At 48.4% G+C, this 17,883-nt stretch overlaps 8 protein-coding genes across 8 annotated transcripts; 4 read left to right on the top strand and 4 right to left on the bottom strand. All coding sequences in view use genetic code 12, as the record gives it.

Moving 5' to 3' along the window:
* Window positions 1–83: 83 nt before the first annotated feature.
* Window positions 84–1,016, bottom strand: CXQ87_002474 (uncharacterized protein; the record flags this gene model as incomplete). Its single annotated transcript, XM_025480985.1, has 1 exon — window positions 84–1,016. One exon carries the CDS (start codon window positions 1,014–1,016, stop codon window positions 84–86), a length of 933 nt encoding a protein of 310 aa, XP_025335285.1.
* Window positions 1,017–2,441: 1,425 nt separating this feature from the next.
* HGT16 (Hgt16p) lies at window positions 2,442–4,103 on the top strand (the record flags this gene model as incomplete). The annotated part of the gene is made up of 1 exon (XM_025480984.1): window positions 2,442–4,103. One exon carries the CDS (start codon window positions 2,442–2,444, stop codon window positions 4,101–4,103), a length of 1,662 nt encoding a protein of 553 aa, XP_025335284.1.
* Window positions 4,104–5,764: 1,661 nt separating this feature from the next.
* On the top strand, window positions 5,765–7,873 carry CXQ87_002472 (uncharacterized protein; the record flags this gene model as incomplete). The annotated part of the gene is made up of 1 exon (XM_025480983.1): window positions 5,765–7,873. The coding sequence occupies one exon, from the start codon at window positions 5,765–5,767 to the stop codon at window positions 7,871–7,873; it is 2,109 nt and encodes a 702-aa protein (XP_025335283.1).
* Window positions 7,874–7,915: 42 nt separating this feature from the next.
* Window positions 7,916–8,323, bottom strand: CXQ87_002471 (guanine nucleotide exchange factor; the record flags this gene model as incomplete). Its single annotated transcript, XM_025480982.1, has 1 exon — window positions 7,916–8,323. The coding sequence occupies one exon, from the start codon at window positions 8,321–8,323 to the stop codon at window positions 7,916–7,918; it is 408 nt and encodes a 135-aa protein (XP_025335282.1).
* Window positions 8,324–8,611: 288 nt separating this feature from the next.
* On the bottom strand, window positions 8,612–9,814 carry CXQ87_002470 (uncharacterized protein; the record flags this gene model as incomplete). Its single annotated transcript, XM_025480981.1, has 1 exon — window positions 8,612–9,814. The coding sequence occupies one exon, from the start codon at window positions 9,812–9,814 to the stop codon at window positions 8,612–8,614; it is 1,203 nt and encodes a 400-aa protein (XP_025335281.1).
* Window positions 9,815–10,275: 461 nt separating this feature from the next.
* Window positions 10,276–12,219, bottom strand: CXQ87_002469 (uncharacterized protein; the record flags this gene model as incomplete). Its single annotated transcript, XM_025480980.1, has 1 exon — window positions 10,276–12,219. The coding sequence occupies one exon, from the start codon at window positions 12,217–12,219 to the stop codon at window positions 10,276–10,278; it is 1,944 nt and encodes a 647-aa protein (XP_025335280.1).
* A 1,983-nt stretch (window positions 12,220–14,202) lies between these two features.
* On the top strand, window positions 14,203–15,546 carry CXQ87_002468 (uncharacterized protein; the record flags this gene model as incomplete). Its single annotated transcript, XM_025480979.1, has 1 exon — window positions 14,203–15,546. One exon carries the CDS (start codon window positions 14,203–14,205, stop codon window positions 15,544–15,546), a length of 1,344 nt encoding a protein of 447 aa, XP_025335279.1.
* Window positions 15,547–16,285: 739 nt separating this feature from the next.
* Window positions 16,286–17,872, top strand: CXQ87_002467 (uncharacterized protein; the record flags this gene model as incomplete). Its single annotated transcript, XM_025480978.1, has 4 exons — window positions 16,286–16,486; window positions 16,510–16,933; window positions 17,002–17,144; window positions 17,168–17,872. The coding sequence occupies 4 exons, from the start codon at window positions 16,286–16,288 to the stop codon at window positions 17,870–17,872; spliced, it is 1,473 nt and encodes a 490-aa protein (XP_025335278.1).
* Window positions 17,873–17,883: the final 11 nt, after the last annotated feature.

Raw genomic sequence — 17,883 nt, 5'->3', positions numbered from 1 at the left:
TGTAGCTGTAGCAATCGCCTTTTTCTAGATAGTCGAGGTACTTCCGGCACTTCCGACGCTCGTAAACGAGAAATGTACCTCGCTCACTTCTTAAAAAGCGAATAAACATTCTTTACCCGGGTATTAGAGCCAAGGTAAAGACTGTCAAATTCGATTTTCATATCTCCCACCAAGTCGCTAATATCCACCTCCCGCACCTGCCGCTTTACCCTGTCAAACTGAGCCCTGCTCAACCGCTCTTCGAAGCTCTTAGCCTCACCAATTAGAAACAGACAATGGTAGTTGACCTCTGGAAGCCCATCCTCATTGTACGACGGAGCACCACCCAAAAACTTCTCCCATTGACATTTGAGGCCTAGTGGCTTGACCTGCTCGTAGACCATCCTCATGAGACCTCGAAGGTATGCCTTTTCAGCCAGCTCCATCTGCTGCGTAGGACCAATCACGTTCAATGCTATGAAGAAATTTCCCGTTTTGGAGCTCATGAACGCCATGATGTTCTTGTCTATACGCAAGGAAACAATCTCTTCCTTCCTGTTGAGCATATCACCTAAGGGTCCACCGAGTTTTTGCACCAATTGAGCAGGCGCAGGCTCTGCAGCCTTCACGGCTTTCCGTAGACTATGGTCAAGCCGCTGGAAGTCGTTTTGGTCTCCGTGTAGATTAGGTAATAGCGTAATGTGGGGGCTGTTCATGGCTGATTTCTGAGACATGCCGTAGCGGCCGTAGATATCCTGCTTTGACTGGATCGAGCAGTGGAAGGAGTATCGCGTTCTCAAGCTTGGGATCTCCTTGTAGAGTCGATCTAGAACCCTTTTGTAGCATTGGCGGATCAGCTCTCTCTGTTCCAGCCTCACTTTCCACGGTAGACATACAAAAGCTGAGCGGAGGTTTTTCGTTTTCATGGCGTAGTTTTCAGAATAGGTGACAAAGTTGTCAAAAGCAGGGAGGGTCTGGTCTGGGGTGGTTTGGGTTTCTGGGTCGTCGTCTGAAGTGTAGCCCGCCAAAGAGTCCATAGTGATGATGCTGCGATGGAGATGTTTGGGTGTAGGACCGGAGCATTTACCAGTGGGAGAGGGATATCAAAAGTGGATTGGGAGGGGGCTAATTGAGAGGGCCTTTGAATCAACAGAGATTTTATTTTTATGAAACTGGGTGGTTCACATGGTGTGAATTGGAATCTCATGATGATTTTCGCAGCCAATGTGCTGAGTGTGGGGTTGCATTGGACTGGACTTGGAGAGACCGAGAAGTTTCTTCGAATCTGACCGAAGTAACAAAGTTTCCTTGTTAATGACCTGTTGTTGACGATTCGATTTACAAACTAGCCCCTGGGATAGTTGGAATACCGAGCATTCATTACTTGTCTGAAACGCTTCGTAAGAATACTCTTCGATGCTTACAATAGCCCAATCGAGATGGGTAATCGAAAGCCCTACAATCTTAACTCTATCTCCTCACAAACCCTCTAAGTGCTGTCCATGCAACAGTACTAGGTAGTGGATGTGTAGCTGCATTAACCATCAAAGCCTTTTGACACTAAAAGCTAATCAATTGGCTTAGAATTGAAGCTTCTCCAATACTTCTGAAATCAACCCCTGCCTATCTGTCGACTGAGAGGTTTTCCCACATTACGCTTGAAATCGCAAGACGCTGTATAAGACTCTCAGACAGCCCCACGCAATATGACTCACCACTTCCGCTCCACAGCAAACAACACCTTAGCAACAAGAAACTCACCAACCGAATGCTACAGACTACCCTAAATGAAAAAAGTAAACGAATACTCATCTTTGGTCTTCAACAGCCATACAACTTATGTACTTCTACCTCCACCATCTCTTTGGCTCAATGGCTGCAAACCATGCATCTACGCCCTCACCTCTAAGCCCCTAAAATCCGCCCCCATTAAATGAAACAGTCAGTTTCAAAATCCGAAATACACTCCCAATGTAGGCCGACCTAATATGTCTCACCCCACACTGCACTTGCACAGGATGAATTCAAGCGCCTTTGCAGCCAAGCATTTCGATGCGCTATCCACTACATTCTTGTAACACGGGCTATTGCATTTTCAATATCCCACGATTCTGACTTCCCGTTTCGACTGTCCAATTCCCAGCCGAAACCTTATCTTCTTTTTTTCATTGTGTCCGGGAGGCTTGCATTGTTGCCCTGCAACCCACAATAGGTGTCTGCTGGACGAACGCAGCGAAAAAAAAAAAAAAAAAAAAAGTCCGTAGACGCAACACCAGATGGCCTTCTGCCCAAGCAGACCAAATAAATCGTAAAACCGTAAACCTAACAAAAGCATTCAACTCTCCTCCCCTGTCAACGCCCTGTAGATCCCGGTACCGGCGGTCTGCCCGTTAACGGTTTCTCCACACCAGTGCAGGAGATGCAGAAACCCGAAAAGGTGAAAATTTCGAAAAACCTCCATCATGGCCCATACCATGGAAAAACAGGAAACCGAGCTGGTGGAAGTCCGCCAGCTGTGGCCTCCTACGCCGCTGCCGGAACCGGCCAGAGGGCCAGCTCCACCCATTCCAAACGAAATCTACAACTACAAGCTTGTGCTTTTGGCTGTTACAGCAGCTTCAGCAGCTACCATTATTGGCTATGACTCGGGTTTTATTGGCGGCACCGTTTCTCTTGATTCGTTCAAAGACGAGTTCGGCTTAAATGAGATGCTGTCGCTGAAACAGAGCCAGATCTCGTCCAACGTGGTTTCTGTTTTCCAGGCTGGAGCGTATTTTGGCTGCTTGTTCTTCTACCCTATCGGCGAGGTTCTTGGAAGACGAATGGGACTTTTTCTTCTGGGCTTCTTGCTCACTTTCGGCGCCGCCATCTCGCTTATTCTGAACCTGGACCGTGGTTTGGGTGCTATTTATGCTGGCAGAGTGCTCACCGGGCTCGGTATAGGTGGATGTTCAGGCCTAGCGCCAATCTATGTTTCGGAAATTTCGCCTGCAGCCATAAGAGGAAAATTGGTTGGATGCTGGGAAATTTCATGGCAGGTGGGCGGCGTGATTGGCTACTGGATCAACTACGGTGTTTTGGAAAACGTCGCACCTAGCACTAAACAGTGGCTCATACCGTTTGCTATCCAGCTTGTGCCTTCGGGGCTTTTCTGGGGACTTACGATATTGTTACCAGAATCTCCCCGTTTTCTTGTTTCCAGAGGCCGTGTGGACCAGGCGCAGAAAAACTTGGCCTACTTGCGTGGACTTCTGCCTGAACACCCATACTCCATCTACGAGCTCGAGACGATTTGCACGTCGATCGAGGAGAATTTTGCCGTCACGGGAAGAGGCTTTTTTGCACCTTTGAAGGCCATGTTCACCAAGAAACACCTTGTTTACCGTCTAGTGCTCAGCACGGCCTTGTTCATGATGCAGAACGGTTTTGGTATCAACGCTGTGACTTACTACTCACCTACGATTTTCAAGTCTATTGGTGTCAACGGCAACAACGCCACGCTTCTCTCTACAGGCATTTTTGGTGTTCTCAAGGCGGTGGCTTCGCTTTTCTGGATCTTCTTCCTCGTCGATAAGCTTGGTCGAAGAGCCTGTCTTATTTGGATCTGTCTTCCGTGCACCATTTGCATGTGGTACATTGGCGCCTACGTGAAGATTGAAAATCCAGCTGCCAGACTAGATGCTGGCGAAACAGGCAGTACAGCAGGAGGAAGAGCTGCACAGGGTCTTCTATACATCTGGACTGTTTTCTACGGTTTAACATGGAACGGAACGCCGTGGGTGATTTGTTCGGAGATTTTCCCACAATCTGTGCGTACAGTGGCTCAGGCCGTGAACGCCTCTTCCAACTGGTTCTGGGCTTTTATCTTTGGGCACTTTACGGGCCAGGCGCTCGACAATATAGGCTACGGCTACTACTTTTTGTTTGGCGCCTGCTCCATTGTTTTCCCCGTTGTGGTGTATTTCATATATCCAGAAACCAAAGGAGTACCATTGGAAGCCATGGACTATTTGTTTCAAAAGCCAGCATGGAGAGCACACGGGTACGCCATGAAACAGTACCGTGAGCACTATATGGGAGAGTCGGACAGCGTGAAGGAAGAGGAGATACTTTCGCCAAACTAGACGAAACGGTAACGAAAAACTAGAATATGACATGATATAATATCCAGGGCAGAGCGCCCTAGGATCGGTATTTAAGAGGCAGCAGCACTCAGGTATTGAAAAGTTCAATGAGCATTTACGAAAACACAGTGTAGTCTACAATCTCCAGACAATAGCAGCCTCGGAGTTTTCCATCATTTTCTGGTCATTGATCAAAGCGGAGACCCCTCGGGACCAAGATACACCTTACCTCCGCTAGGTGCCATTATACCTCACTGGGTTCTTCTCAACGGGCTGCCCAACAATAGCTCGCTTAACTCCGCCGGCTGTCCTCTCAGCCTCACAATACAAAGAAAAATAAAAAACAGAAAATGATATTGACGAATTTCCAGCAAACCTGGAGTACTGAAAAAGTGGGGAGCCGTTTTGTGTCTGGCTGCGAAATCGTACCACTTAACCAGCTTAAGCCGGGCCGCACCGGTAGAAGCATGTGCCAGGAACCATCAGCCCAGGTGGCCTAGTGAAGCCTCCATGTGAAGGAGGGTGTGGTTGAAGATTTAGCTATTTGGATGGATTTTAAAAGGCTGTGAGACGATATAGAGAACTTAGTTATGGCCTTCGGTTCGAGTAGGTCATTGGTGCAGTTGACAGGCTAAGCGGCTCGGTATCGAGGCCGCCTCACAATACCAGAAAACGTTCTTTCTTTTTCTTTTCCGTTCCGTACCCAAATTGTGCTGTTTTGGGCCACAAGCGATGCACCCTTGCAAATTTCCCACATGGTCATCGCTCGAGTAATCCCTGTTTTTGTGTACTTTCGGAATACCATGCGATGAGCAGAGGAGGGGAAGACTCCAGAATGGGTGCAAAACAGCATGATCTAAAAACGAGCATGAGGGTGAAATAAGGGCAAAATTTGCCTGGCTGCAAATCATGCACAGCAGGCCCGGCGCCTATCGAGGCGGTATGCCTCATTTTCACATTCACCAACGGACTTTCCTCGACGCCTCCGAAGTGAAGTTAGTTCTCCGGACTTGGATATAGGAGATATGAGCGGAGCAATTGCACTTGAAGTGCGCATACATTTTGGATTTGGACCAACGGGCAACTTGAAGAGATGAATGGCGGCAAAGCCCTTATAAAAAGTTTGTAGTAGTAGATTTGTGGAAATCCCCAATTCCTTGCCATTTGCGCTGCCATGTTGTGGCTGCACTTGACCCAAAAATGGCTGCAAACCCATCATCAGCATGAGGTGCACTCACGCATCACAAGCAGACGTCAACTCCCATAAACAACAACCATCTGTGAATTCCGCTGATTGCTAAATCCTGAAAAACCACACAGCCATATTTTAGATCTCCGTCCTCGATTGTCGCTTCTCCTCAACTAACCATATGGGCCCCCAGCACTGCACGGTGCTGTCAAGCACACCCCAGACTCCACTCTAAAACCCCGTATTTTTTCAAAATTTCCAAAACATCCCAAAACCTCAAACCCCAATCACACGCCAAAATCCACAAACTCACCCAATCACACTTCCTCCATAACCCTGAACCAACTCTTCCGGACATAGCACAAGGCATGTGCGGTATCAGTCGATTCCCTGCACGGCCCTTTTCACAGGCTCGCGAATGTGGGGACCCTTATATAAGGCGGCATTTCCATGGTCCATAGCTCCACACAAAATGGGCCTCTTCCCTGACTCCGTTACGGAGCAGCATATGGATGTATTCATGGCCATTGCGGACGGCTTCCTCCGGGAGGTTGATCCGGCCACCATCAGAGAATATGTCGACAGGGATTTCCCCCAGGACAGAATTGACGAATACACTGCCAGTGTTGGACGCCCAAGTACCATTCCAAGCTTCCGAGAATTTATCAAAGACCTGATTGCCAACAACACGGGTGAGAGTATCAGACTCTTTGGACTTTTGATGCAAGCCTTGGACTCGAGAATTTTGGCTCCTGCCCTTACGGGTTCTACCACGTTGGTGAGAGACATGACGGACGAGCAGAGGGAGAAGATGCTCCGCTCCTGGAGAGACTCCCCTATCCAGGCCAAGCAGCGCGTGTTCCGTCTCATGTTCAATTTGACCATGTCCACCTACCAGCGTGTCGCTCCCGCTATTCACAAGGAGGCCATGGGTATCCCCGACACCGACCTCAGAGAAGTGTTATACGAGGGCCACAAGCCAGACGAGTTCAAATACACCATGATGCAGCCTCCTGCCTCCGACAATGTCGAGCTCTATTTGCCCAACGTGGACGCTGTGATAATCGGCTCTGGCTCTGGTGCTGGTGTTACTGCTCACACCTTGTCCCAGGCGGGCATGAAGGTGCTTGTGATTGAGAAGGGTAAGTACTTCCAGCGCCTGGAGTTGAACTTTGACGATAAGACGGGCTGGCTGGAGCTCTATGAGGGACAAGGCCAGATTCCCTCTAGGAACTCGCAGACCATGATTTTGGCAGGTGCTACCTTCGGTGGTGGCTCTACCGTCAACTGGTCGGCCTGTCTCAAGACACCTTTCAAGGTCAGAAAGGAGTGGTACGACGACTTTGGTGTGGACTGGTTCGCCACCGAGGCCTACGACAACGATATGGAGTACGTGCTCAAGCAGATGGGAGCTTCCACAGAGCACATCACCCATTCATTCTCTAACCAGACGCTTATCGATGGTTGCAAGAAGCTTGGTTACGCAGCGAAGGATGTGCCACAGAACAATGGTGGTCACACCAACCACTCGTGTGGTATGTGTCACATGGGATGCAAGTGGGGCATCAAGCAAGGTTCCATGGTCAACTGGTTGCGTTCTGCTAGTGAGAATGGCACCCAGTTCATGGACCAGGTGCTTGTCAACCGCTTGGTGCGTAACAAAAAGAACATCACCACCCACATTGAGTGCACTGACATGAGAACAGGAAACAAATTCACCATCAAGGGTCCTCGCCGCTTCATTGTGGCTGCTGGGTCCTTGCACTCCCCGGTGCTTCTCCAGAAGTCCGGTTTCCGCAACAAGCACATTGGTAAGAACCTCAAGTTGCACCCAATCTCGGCCATAACAGGTATGTTTGACGAACATACGGATCCTCACTACAATTCCATCATGACTAGTGTTTGTACCGCAGTTGACGATCTCGACGGCAAAGCCCATGGTGCCAAGATCGAGACCCTTTTGCACACACCTATGCTTGAGAGTATATTCGTCCCATGGGACTCGTCCAACCAAATGCGCCAGGATCTCTTGAAGTACCAGGGTGCAGCTTGTTTCATCTTGTTGACCAGAGACACATCGCTGGGCTCTGTTACTTATGACAAGGAGAGACCGGACAAGTTGGTTATCGATTATGACGTGAACAAGTACGACCGTAATGCTATTTTGCAGGCCTTACTTGTCACTGCCGATGTCATCTACATTCAGGGCGGAAAGGAAATTGTTCATCCCTCTTGGCAGGTGGAGCGCTTTGTCTCTCACAAGCCAAAGGAGCAGCGCTCTATTCACGATGCCGACTACCAGGCATGGCGTAAGAAGGTTGCCGAGACACCCTTATCGGCATACGATACCCCCTACGGCTCAGCCCATCAAATGTCGACGTGCCGCATGAGTGGAAAGGGCCCCAGATACGGTGTGTGTGACGCTCGTGGGCGTACATTCGAGAGTGACAATGTCTACATCACCGATGCCAGTGTCTTGCCCACGGCCTCTGGCGCCAACCCTATGATCTCCACCATGGCGTGTGCCAGACACATTGCACAGGGTATTGCCGACGAGTGCAAGCCATCTGCCAAATTGTAGTTTATATGTATGACGAATGCTAGGACATTAAAAAGAACCCGGTCACGCCACTTCCTCGTAGACAACGCTCTCGCACGAGAGATAGTAGCAGAGCTTCTTGACGTCTGTTTCCTCGGGATTTCTGAACCCAGCGAACCCCAAAGGACCTTGATCACATTCACTGCAAATCAAGAGACGTTCGACTTTTTCGAGGTCGCCGACTCTCAGGCTCGACTCTAGTTCCTGAGTTGGCTTGGAAACGCCGATATTGTCAAAATCCCACACGTCGTCGAGTTCAAAGAAGTTCTTGGAATCGCTGGCCATCGGTGGAGCATTGCCTATTTCTTTTCTTCTCAGCGCTAGCGTCTCGTTCAAAAGGATGATTCTTGTTCTGCATTTTCCAAAAGGACAACGAACGACGCTTCTGGGGAACTGTTTGTTCAGGATTTCAGAGAAACCAATGAGTGACATGAAAGAAGAGTGGGTGGAAAGTGAGTAGTTGATCTCCGCATTTGATGAGTCCATGCAAGATTAGACTGAGGTGCATCCACCAGCTATTGCAGCCAATAACCACTTCTTCAATCATTGAACAATTCAAGAACTTAGTCACATTTATCTCGCTGAAATTTTAAACAATTCATCAGTGGAGGTGGTATCCGTTAAACTTGTTAATTGGTATTTGCAACCTCCCTACAACAGAACCTCACTGGCACATCAATTAACATATACTCCAGCACGGTCATATCTATATCATGCATTCTACAACTTGGAGGTCTTGGCAATGATCTCCATGGCCAATGCAGAGAGCGGCACATATAAGCTCAGGTAGCCTGAAGCAATGGCAGAACTAGCAGTACCCTTGGCGACTCTCATGGCCACACCCTGGGAAATCACGCAGAGTCTCAAGATGCCGAAAATGACACCGACAGTCCACAAGTCCACTGGGTTGTTCAGTGGCACATCGTCGTTCCAAGGGTACCCAAGCTTCTGTTGGTAAAGGCGCAACTTGTCCAAGACAGCCTCTTTGGAGCCAGCCACCTGTCTACCGATGTTCACCTTCTCGGGACGGAAGAAGGCATTGTTCAATTCGTTCGTCATTTCGAATGGCTGGAGCAAGTTGGCCAAGTCGAAAAGGGGATGACCAAAAGTGCAGAGTTCCCAGTCCAAGACTGCAATGATCTTGGGTTCGGTGGGGTGGAAGAGGAAGTTGTCAATTTTGCAGTCACCGTGAATCAAGGTCAATTTCGAAGGGTCTTTTGGCGCATTTTCCGCCGTGTATTTGATCAACTCCTTGAAATTGGGAATTGGGTCCACTGTCTGTGCCTGCAAGTGCTCCACACCTCCAAGAGTCTTGATCTGTCTTTGGAAGTAGCTGGGTCCACCCTTGTTCTTGGCGAGCTTCTCAGGCTGGAATTGTGGGAAGTGGTTGGCTGGAAGGTACTTGACAAGCTCGTTGCCGTCAAGAGAGTGGATAGCGGAGATAGTCACCATAATGGCCTCCCAGTAGCTCTGTTTCTGAGAATCTGGGATACCTGGCAAATCTGGTCTCTTGATAGGACGGCCATTAATGAACTCCATGACGTAGAATACGGCATCAGTCACGGATTCGTCCTCACAGAGGATATGGACCTTTGGGACTGGCACCTTTCTTATCTCAGGTACCGACTGGTTACATCTGGCGACACCGTCCAAAATGTAGAACTCACGTTCGATAGCATGAGCTGATCTGGAAACAAGCTTCCGATTTGGAGAGGGCTTTCTTCTCAACACATAGTGTTTTCCAGCACCATCGGTTATCAAGTAGGTAGGGTTAGATTGACCAAACCTGAATTGCTCGATCTTGAAGGGAGCCTGAAACTTGGGCACTTCAGTGCCTTTTATAGCTGAAGGAGGGAGGTTTGTCAAGTAAGCCTCAATGCCTTTTGTATCTATGGGGTTTCTGATTTCCGTCACGTCAAACATTGGTGAAAAAGTGTGTAAATGGGCTGGTATTTGTATGAGTGCACTGCATCGTTGTTCCCCACATTTCCTCGGATATACCGATCGGTATATCCACCGTTGAAAAACTACAACCGGCACTGAAAATTAAATTACATGAAATATATGCTTCGTTAAATGACTACCTAGCTAGCTGGAGCTGGATACTTTTGCTATCAAAATAGCTGTGAATGGCGTGCTTCAATGGACCAAGTGTGCTGATAATCAGGTCTGCTAACCTGAATGGGCTGTCTTCATCTCGAACAATCGGAACCTTGGTGTTATGGTACAGTTTGCAGATCCAAGGGCTTCCGAATCCTCGGCATGTTCGTGTGATTTGCTCTGAATGTGGCTATAGTGACGGTGCGGAAAGTTCATTTTTCCGTGTGGAAGCCTGTCTGTCGAATTTCCTCTTCAGATCAGCCACTCTGGACCCCATAGCTCCATCACTTCACGTTCAAGGAATAGTAGTTGTAAATACCTCTTTGACTGAACTCCACAGGCCATACCAGCTCGTGCAACTCGCCCTTGACGTACTTCTTCTTCTTCGTGTTGTTGAGGTTGTAGTACCCAATGGAGCAATTAACCTTTCTGGATGCGTACTTGAGAAACGACGGCTTGGTCAGCTTAGTTTCGATCTTTGCACCCGTCTCCAAATCATAGTACACCAAGTTCGATGCGAAGTTCTGGTTCAGCTTGTTGCCTGAAATGATCGAGTCGTACAGGGGATCAGATGAATCAATCTTGTAAATCCATGCACGACGGCCTTCGTTGTCATAGAACTTCCATACTTGGGGGAGCTGTGGGTCGCCAAGGACTCTGAAGTCAGTCTGGATAGCATCAACCCTGACGTAGTTACCTCCAGTGACATCGTAGAGTGTCTTGTAGTCGAATTCAATGGCCTCAAGATTGGTGCTGTAGCAAGTCTTGAGCAAGTTGGTGAGCTTCCAACGATCCAAGGACTTGATTGAGGTAAGATCAAGGAACTTGATCTGGTCGTTCTCATGCATGAAGTTCTCCAAGTCTGAAATATCAACAGTAGAATGGGAGATTGTGAGACTCTCCAAAGCCTCAAACTTTGATCTGATGAGCTTTAGAATTTTCGAGTTCACTGGAAGACCCCCCAAGTTGAGGTACTTCAAGTTAGATGCCAGGAGATGGTTAAGGACGTAGTGGAGATAGACATCTGAAAGCGGCGACACCACATTGGAGTCGATTTGGAGGTTGAGCCACTCGAGGGAGTCCAGGGCCACGGCGGGGTGTTTTTCCAAAAATATGATCAAATCCTTGGTTGTGAGCTTGGAACACCGAGCTAGGGAAAGATGCGTAAGTCGGCAAGAATGCGGGAGATGCGAGAGTAAAATGCTAGAAGTGATGGAGGTGTGATTGAGATCAAGGCGGCGTAAATGAGTGAAGTGTGGTAGGAGTTTCTCAAACACAGATGGCGCCAAATTAGAGCAGTCGTGGAAGGAGATTTTGAAGAGGTTGCTCAAGGAGCCCTTCTTCAAGGAGATGGTCAGAGCGCTGTCAGACATTGCATCAGAATCTGCCATATCTGAGCCGGTGATTTCAAGCTCGTTGAATGCCATAGCGAGTGCCCTCAGGGACGCTCCACAGAAGTCCAAGGCCTGGATTTTGGGGAGGTTATTGAAGAGCATCAGCAACACCGTGACGTCCATATCGTCTTGAATGTTCTCAGATGCCATGAATTCAATCAAATTGGGGCACATGCGAAGCGCTAATTCGATAGTTTGGGAGGTGACCATCTGGATCTCCTGGTTCATTCTGCCTGTTCTGCCGAGACCAATCGAAGTGAAGGTCTGGAAATCCAAAAAGTCCACGTAGATGCCGAGGTCTGGTTGGTTCAATATGTTGTGAAGGAACTTATCGAACGAGTGGGGCCGAGTGAAGATGGCGTACTTGTATAAGAAACGCATGGCCAACTGGTTGAAGGTCTTCAGGAGCACGGGGATCGTCTTCAGGAACTTCTCAAGGTTTGCAGGAATAGAAGACGTCGTCTCGTCGTAGTAGACAATCTCCACAATCTGATACAAAATCTCCATGGGGAGAGAAAGCAAAGGCGAGAACAGCTCTGACTGTGTTTCCTCATGAACCTGAGGATCCACCAAAGTGAAGTCCTTGGTCACCAGTGACGCCAGCATCAGCAGCACAGTCGTATCCTTCAGCAAAACCGAGTCTGTCGTGACCACAGGCAGCAAAAATAGGCCGCCTGTTCCACCATGGTCTTGCATTCTGCTGTGTAGTTGTTCCTCTCCAGCGTAAGGAAGCACATCAAAGGTGCTGCCTCGCCGCAGGCTTGGTTCTTCTTGAAATTCGTAATCCACATGTTCGTCTGGGGCCCTGGCCGCTTTCAGCTGTGTCTGGCCCATGTAGAACAGAACTAGCGATGTTGACGATGAGGATATCATCTGGATCTAGAGGTGCGGATGTTCTGTCTGGCGGCTAAAATCTTGTTGGTGTGTTGGAGCGATACGTGGGAAAAGAAACCAGTCTTGATTCGGGATCAAGGGGTGTTGTAGATGGAGGAATGTCGGAATGAAGCTTTTTGAATGACTGGCAGTTGTTTGCAGTAGTACACAGGGTGCACTATGGCTGCGAATGCCGTGGTGGAGAAGAGCCTTCTCGAAGGGGAAAACAGCACCTCCGGGCGGCGAATATATGTGTGTTTTTTGAAAAAGAGATCTTTTGACGGGCAAGATCGGGGATATTCTGTGGTATTTATACTTCGACGCTCCTGCGGAGATTTATACCTGTTTTTCGCTGCTCGGTAAGATTCGGAGTAGATCTACCACCGCTAAAGAGGCTTACACTGAAGGATGTAATGATGTACGGGCAGCGGGATAAAAAGGAACCTTTGTGGTTTTCAAAGCACTGTGAAAAGCTTAGATTTTGCAGAAACCTTACTGGTTATGTTTTTTTTCGATGAGAGGTGAAAAATCGGCGAATTGGCTGCGAAACGGCGTTTTGGCGTCTGGGGAATGTATGGCAAAATACGGGGTAGCAGGCGTATTAAAATATAGCCAGCTATAGTGTGTGTTTCAAATCTTGTTAAAATCTGAAAATCTGCATTTTGTGGTTCTGGCCCCTGAGGAGCTGATCCCCTCCCAATAGGGGCCCCTCGTGTTTGGAGCCACTCATGTGGAGGCCACATAACCACGAGACACGTAGATGACTTTTGGGTTGACGATTCGGTAAAATTTTTAGGAAATCGAAGCTATAGCTTGGTAAGAGCTGCCAAGCCAAATTTATGACGGTTTTCCATGGCCTCCTCTCGAAAACGGGCTTATCTATTCCATCGGCTCGGACTTGCATTTCCGTTCCAACCGCCCTACCACGAATAAGGCTTTTACTTTCTACAATAACGTTTGTGCTCGAAGAGCGAAGTAAAGCTTAATATGGTACTTTGTCTGATTGGCTGTGACATGAGACACTCCGGGGTTCTTCGTGCGACTCCGAGTCAAGAAGCCCGTCAAAAGAGGTGAATGATTTTGTGAAGAGGCAACAACGTAGAGGGATGTAATCTTTTGACAGCAAGATGTTTTACAGTTTATTACAAGAAACTTTTAGCTTTCCCTCCCTTTGTTCCACCATGGGCACTATACGAGAGCGTAGAGAAGTGACTTAACTAAGACAAACTGAAAAGTTCGAAGAGGCCCCAATGATCGATTATTAGCTAGAGTGACATGAATTTGGACCTGGATAATGCTTTTATATCTAAAATAGAGCTCCTAGAGTTCGGCCTACAATACTCTTCTTATGGTGATATAACGTGACTGAGTGTGCTGGGAGACTTAGAATTATTACCTTCTCGACGGTACCTCTTTGATTTTATCGCCAGTAATACCCCCTATCACTCATCGCCCCCTATCACTCATCGCCCCCTATCACTTTATGTCTCCAAATATTGGACCAAGCTTGTGAGACATGGGAAATACGCTTGACCCCAAAGACGTGCTCATTCGTTCTTTCCTAAACTGTTCGTGTTCCATTTTCTTTATCAAATCCCCCGACTTCCCAATGAATATTTTGTTTAATACCGCATGATGTCCTTCGAAATTGGCGTGATTAATCTCTCCTTCTTCAGTGCCCCACCTTCCTCTTTTGGCTGCACATCAAGAGAAGGTTCCGACTTGACTGACCCCAACTACATAATCCACCTCCTCCACTTTCTCTTCCAAGGAAAACAAACAAAAGAATGACCAAAAACTACAAAATATTCAATAAACATGGGCACATGGCCGTAGAAAGTCCAGAAGCACAGTATGCTTCAAGCTTCAATAAGGCACCCGGAAAGGTATAAAAATACGTCCATTTTACCACAGTTTCTCTTCCTTACCCACCACTTCAATAACATGTCTGCTGCTAACATTTGCAACACAAGCTTCACCAAGTTTTCCTTCTGTGAGCCTTCCACCCTCTACTCCAGAGTATGGGAGTACCTCACCAACAAGACCGACAAGCCTTCACTTGTCCACGACGAAACTATTCAAAGATGTTCCCGCAATCTTCAATTGCTTAAGGACTTGCATGTCCCAAAGACAAAGTCCTCCTTGCCTGGCCACTTCAATGGCTTCAGGCCTTCAGTCATTGCGAAGACTCCAATAAGCTACTTGACTGAAGTCTCTCACCTTGGGAGACCAAACAAGGCCGCTGAGGCTTTTTCATCTGGCGATTTTGCCGGATTCTACGAAATTTGGACCCAAACCATCAACACTGAAGCTTTTCTTCCTGGAGACTTCGCTGGATTCATTGACATCTGGGCTCAGGAAGAGGAGCTTGTTCGGGCGAGCCCAACCACAAACACAAACTCGCCTATTTTTGAGGATTCCTCAGATATTTGGGAAGACACCGATATTTCTATTCCTTACATGGCTGGTGACTTTGCTGGATTTTTCGACGGCTGCTTTGCAAAGCAGACCAAGACGTACTGGCCAGCCGACTTTTTCAACTACGAAAAAATGAAGACCAAGCACCGCTCCTATTTGCCTGGCTGCTTTTACTTTTGTGGTCAAATTGTCAAGAATGATGTCTGTGGCGCCCCAGTCTTCCTCCCAGGCGACTTTGAAGGTTTCTTCGATATTTGGACTACCGAGACCTACAGCATTGATGCTTCCCCAGAAGTTACTGCTTTTGTGCCTTCTGACTTCCCCTGCTTCTTCCAAACCTGGGTCTCTTCCCCAAAGACCAGGCCAGTCTACTTCCCCAGCGACTTCTACTTTTGGAAGAATGCAACAACAGAAGAGCAGCCAGAGATCTTTTTCCCCAAGGATTTCTACTTCTGGCAGGCTGCCCTAGCCGAACCGTCTCCCGCCTTCATGCCATGCGATTTCACCGGATTCCTCGGAGTCTGGTTATCTTCAGGCTACAAGGCGACTCCGCCAAAGAAGGAGGTTCCAAAGGAGGTTCCAAAGAAGGCAGCTCCAAGAAAGGCAGCTCCAAGGAAGGCAGCTCCAAGGAAGGCAGCTCCAAGTAAGGCAGCTCCAAGGAAGGCAGCTTCAAAGAAGTCGACGGCCAAAATCCACACAGTTCGACCATTGAACGGGCTTCGTGGAACGCCAGAACCCTTCACTTTCCAATTAATTCTCTGCGGTGAGGAATCGACTGACGACGACCTGAGCATTTTTGATGCTCCTCGATTCGGCGAGTCCGACCCCAGTGATGCCGAGCTCGAGGCGTACCTCGACAAGGTGGATTGAGCTGGCTGCGTTGCTCCAAACGCTATAAAATATAAAAACAGAAAAAAATAAATAAAACAGAAAAAAATAAGTAAAATAGAAAAAGAAGAAAAGTAGGGCCTAAAGCTTATCGCTGAGAGCTTTCTCAATTTGCAGCCATTGCGCAATTGGCCAAAAACGCAGGGTCCAGTAGCCTGCTCTCATACTTCTGTATATCAATCTACCATGGCTTAGGTGGCCTTTCGAGCCCAGGAAGAACGGAGCCACCTTAAGCAATAAAGTGAAGGTTTCCTGTGTCTTGCAGCTAAGAGACCTGATTGCTTAACCACCCTACCGCACTAACGGATCCAGGCCTATGTAGCACTACTGGGTATACACAATTAAGCCATGGAAGCCTCAAAATTTGCCTCGAGCACAAATGTCAGAATACCCTAACGATTCTCGTTAAGCTTGTTTCTTTCTTAATCTCCGTCCTCTTTCGAATTCCTCTCTCACCCCCAGGCTGTGCATCATCTGACAACTGAGACACCAAAACAGACACCCCCTCAACGACCCCTCCATAATAGATACCTCCTCTTCAGCCCAGACTCATCAATAACATCTCTTCATTCTCGAACTCCCGAACCCCATCCCCCTATTCCACATAGCCTGACTCTGACTCATTTGCACCCTGGCCTGCACGAGGTTCCGCTCAACCGCCTGAACCGGGCCGACCCCATATTTGAAAAATCAACTACTGTTACCACTCCACTTTCTCACCATGGACCCTTACGGCTCAGACAGCGAGTCTGTTTCTGAATTCGAGAGACTCGAATCCACGTTACCACAGCCCCTCCGTCGCTCTGCCTCCTCCCTTTTGGAAAAACTCACCAATGGATCCCAGACCCACTTGCTGAATCTCCATCTTGATTCACCTACACCCAGAGTGCCTCACCACCAGGCACCCCTGAACTCGCTTGGGGTCAGCAGAGAGCACATCACCAGCACTTGCTTCTGAAACTTTCCATGTCTGAAAACGGCAGGGAGAGTTCGCCTATTCCCCTTCCTCGTCCTGACTTCAATGAGGAGATCCACAAACCAGCCATGAACACGAAACAGTCCTCCACGGGTGTTTTGTGGGTGACTGAACGAGCCAACGAATACGGCTTTCAGGGTAATGGCGACGACTCGTGGGCCAATTTGGGCCAGGGTGCTCCAGAACACGGTGATACTATTCCAGGCTCGTTCAAGAGACCCAAGCTGATAGAGGTGCCTGATGTCAGCAGAGAGTATGCTCCTACTGCCGGTATCAAGGAGCTTCGTGAGTCTGTGGCCAACTTGTACAATTCGCTTTATCGTGAGGGTAAGGAGTCCAAGTACACATACAAGAACGTGTGTATTGTCCCTGGAGGAAGAGCCGGGTTGATCCGTATCGCTTCGATCATCAGCGATTGCTATCTTTCCTTCTTTCTTCCCGACTATACCGCCTACGCCGAGATGCTTTCGCTTTTCAAGAACTTCTCCCCATCCCCGTTCCTTTGGACGAGGTGGACAACTACGAGATGCACTTGGCCCACATTGATCTTGAGTTGAAGAGAGGTGTTTCTGCTTTCCTCACATCCAACCCAGAAACCCCACCGGTAAGTGTATGACGCCCGACCAGTTGAAACGTCTCCACAAGATCTGCAGAGACAAGTGTCTTTTGATCATGGACGAGTTCTACTCCCACTATTACTATGACGACGACTGCCTGGGATCCTCGATATCCTCGGCTCAATTCGTCAAGGACGTGAACAAGGACCCTGTGTTGATCTTGAACGGTCTCACCAAGGCCTTCCGGTTGCCCGGCTGGCGTATTTGCTGGATCTTGGGTCCTGAGGAGTACATCAACTCCTTGAGCTCAGCAGGTTCTTACCTTGATGGTGGTTCCAACGCTCCCTTCCAGTATGCTGCCATTGATTTCTTGAAACCTTTGGCGGTCAAGGCCGAAATGAAGGCGCTTCAATTGCACTTCAAGATGAAGAGAGACTATATCATTGGCCGCTTGAGCAAGATGGGTTTCCCATTCACCCAGAAGAACATCCCCAACTCCACGTTCTACTTGTGGCTCAATCTCTCCCATTTACCCGGCAAGCTCAGTAACTGCCTTGGCTTCTTCCACGAGTGTCTCCACGAAAAAGTCATTGTGGTTCCAGGCTTCTTCTTCTTGATCAACCCTCAGAACTTGTCCCGTCTCGAGGATGTTATCTGGTATAACTACGTGAGAATCAGTTACGGGCCTGAATTGCCGCAATTGGTGAAGGGCATGGACGGCATCGAGCGCATTCTTCGCAGGTTCAATGCCTTGCCTGCCGATTATAAGTCGTAGAGCAGATTTAT

This window comes from Candidozyma duobushaemuli (assembly GCF_002926085.2).
Source record: "Candidozyma duobushaemuli strain B09383 chromosome Unknown B_B09383, whole genome shotgun sequence".
Classification (NCBI taxonomy): Eukaryota; Fungi; Ascomycota; class Pichiomycetes; order Serinales; family Metschnikowiaceae; genus Candidozyma; species Candidozyma duobushaemuli.
This window is presented reverse-complemented; position numbering and strand designations above follow the sequence as displayed.